We start from the raw sequence: 1,994 nt of genomic DNA on the forward strand, positions 1-1,994 counted from the left end.
GGGCGCGATCAATCATTTGACAGGAAAAATATTTGATCATCACGTTCGCGTTACGCTAAACCATAACATTTATTGAATCAAACGTACTTCCTCGAATATCCGTATGAAGGAGATAAAAGCATTCATGATTTACGTACACCGACAGTCCATACGTAACGAAACTTTATCTTATCGACAAAGATGGTATTTCGCTTGACTCAAATTGAGTCATGCGATCGTTTATAAGGGAGCTTGCGACGAACGGCGACAGTAAATGGTGTCGAGTCAAACATGGGGCTGAACATTTTTATTGCTTTGGTATTCGCTTGCACTGCCGCTGGTAAATATTAATTAAATCGATCTCACAGATACCCAAGTCTAGAAAGAAATCTTTCACATTACCATTTCATTTTCATATAGCCATGTTTACAGTACCATTTTCCGTTTTTTTTTTTTTTTTGTTGTTTTTTATAAGTCGTAAACGATTTTTATTTTATTTCGCTGTCCATAGCTGGTCCAGTGGGTGACAACCTGCTAGGAACCAATGCAAGCATATTTAGGGTCGTTGATACCTTGGCCAGCAAATTCGACAACTTGTATGTACTGGACGACAATGACAAACCTGTGAAATTGGACTTGCACAAGCGTTATACAGAGAGCGAAGAAGCTACTCAAAAGGACTTGAAAAATCGCGTGCTCTTTTATCTATATACGAGGCAGACCAAGAACAATCCTGAGTTATTGCACCTGAACGATGTCAACGAATTGAAACACAGCCATTTCGACCCGAAGAAGGAAACGAAATTCGTTACCCATGGATGGGTAAATTCCAAAAAGAGCAAAGCTTGCACGTTGGTCCGTGATGGTAAGGACTTAACTAAAGATTTACAAGAAATCGGAAATCTCGCGAAAGAGCTTCGAATGATTTCTCTACGGTCCATTGTTTCATCCCTAATTGACACTCCAGCTTAATCACGCATTACTTGCGTCAAATTTAAAACCAGTAACATTCCCTTTATTCTGCAGCTTTTCTGCAACACGCTGACTGCAACGTGATAGTGATCGACTGGAGCTCGATAGCGAAAAGGCCGTATGTTTGGAGCAGTAGCCGTGTTCTGATGGTCTCGCAGTACGTCTCTAAAATGATCGACTTCGTCGTGTCGCAAGGGCTGAATCCGTCACGTGTGACGGTTGTGGGCCATTCTCTTGGTGGCCACGTGGCTGGATTGTCAGCGCATTACGCGAGCCACAAGTTGAACTATGTAGTCGGTGAGTACACTGTATACACGTCACCGATATTCTCGATCGAATCGCTTCTTTTCATTTTTGTCGCACATCTTGCGTTAGTCGCGAAACAAAAGGAATAGACCACTCGTTCTTACAATGGTACCTCTTGCAGCGTTGGATCCAGCGTTGCCCAACTTCATGACCGCTGGCCCTGGCAAAAGAGTGTCTTACACCGATGCAAATTACGTCGAGATTATCCACACGAACGCTGGCTTGCTCGGTTACGAATCTTCCATCGGTCACGCTGACTTCTTCCCGAATGGTGGCAGTAAACAAATTGGCTGTCCAGCCGATATCACTGGCGCCTGCTCGCACTCACGCTCCTACCACTACTACGCGGAATCCATTAACACCAGAATAGGCTTCGTGGCGAAGAAATGTAACAGTTACGAGAAGTTCGTCCAAAGGAATTGCGACTCGCGTAATGTACAACTTATGGGAGGCATTGCGCCAAAACTGGGCGTCAAAGGCGACTATTATCTGGAGACCCATCCGGAGTCACCTTTCGCGAAAGGACGATCGTAGGTAGCTGCGAGATTCGATGGCACGATTGAATTGGCAATGAAATGGAAGTGTCTGGGAATGATTGTAAAGCGAAACTTTCCTTTCGCTCGATGATGAACAGCGACGACGCTGTGTTTTAATTAGATCTATAGTTGTAGGGTGTGCGTTTGAAATGCCGTCTTGTTGAAGGAAACTTTTGTCGCGTTTAAGTTTCCTTGAAGCTT

The 1,994-nt window shown here is 44.1% G+C and overlaps 1 protein-coding gene across 1 annotated transcript; it reads left to right on the forward strand.

The window, feature by feature from the left end:
* Positions 1-255: 255 nt before the first annotated feature.
* LOC143423172 (pancreatic triacylglycerol lipase-like) lies at positions 256-1,791 on the forward strand. The gene is made up of 4 exons (XM_076894297.1): positions 256-319; positions 491-844; positions 1,006-1,248; positions 1,379-1,791. The coding sequence occupies exons 1-4, from the start codon at positions 271-273 to the stop codon at positions 1,789-1,791; spliced, it is 1,059 nt and encodes a 352-aa protein (XP_076750412.1). The 5' UTR covers positions 256-270.
* The last annotated feature ends 203 nt before the right edge of the window (positions 1,792-1,994 follow it).

Source organism: Xylocopa sonorina, chromosome 4, assembly GCF_050948175.1.
Source record: "Xylocopa sonorina isolate GNS202 chromosome 4, iyXylSono1_principal, whole genome shotgun sequence".
NCBI classification, from domain to species: domain Eukaryota; kingdom Metazoa; phylum Arthropoda; class Insecta; order Hymenoptera; family Apidae; genus Xylocopa; species Xylocopa sonorina.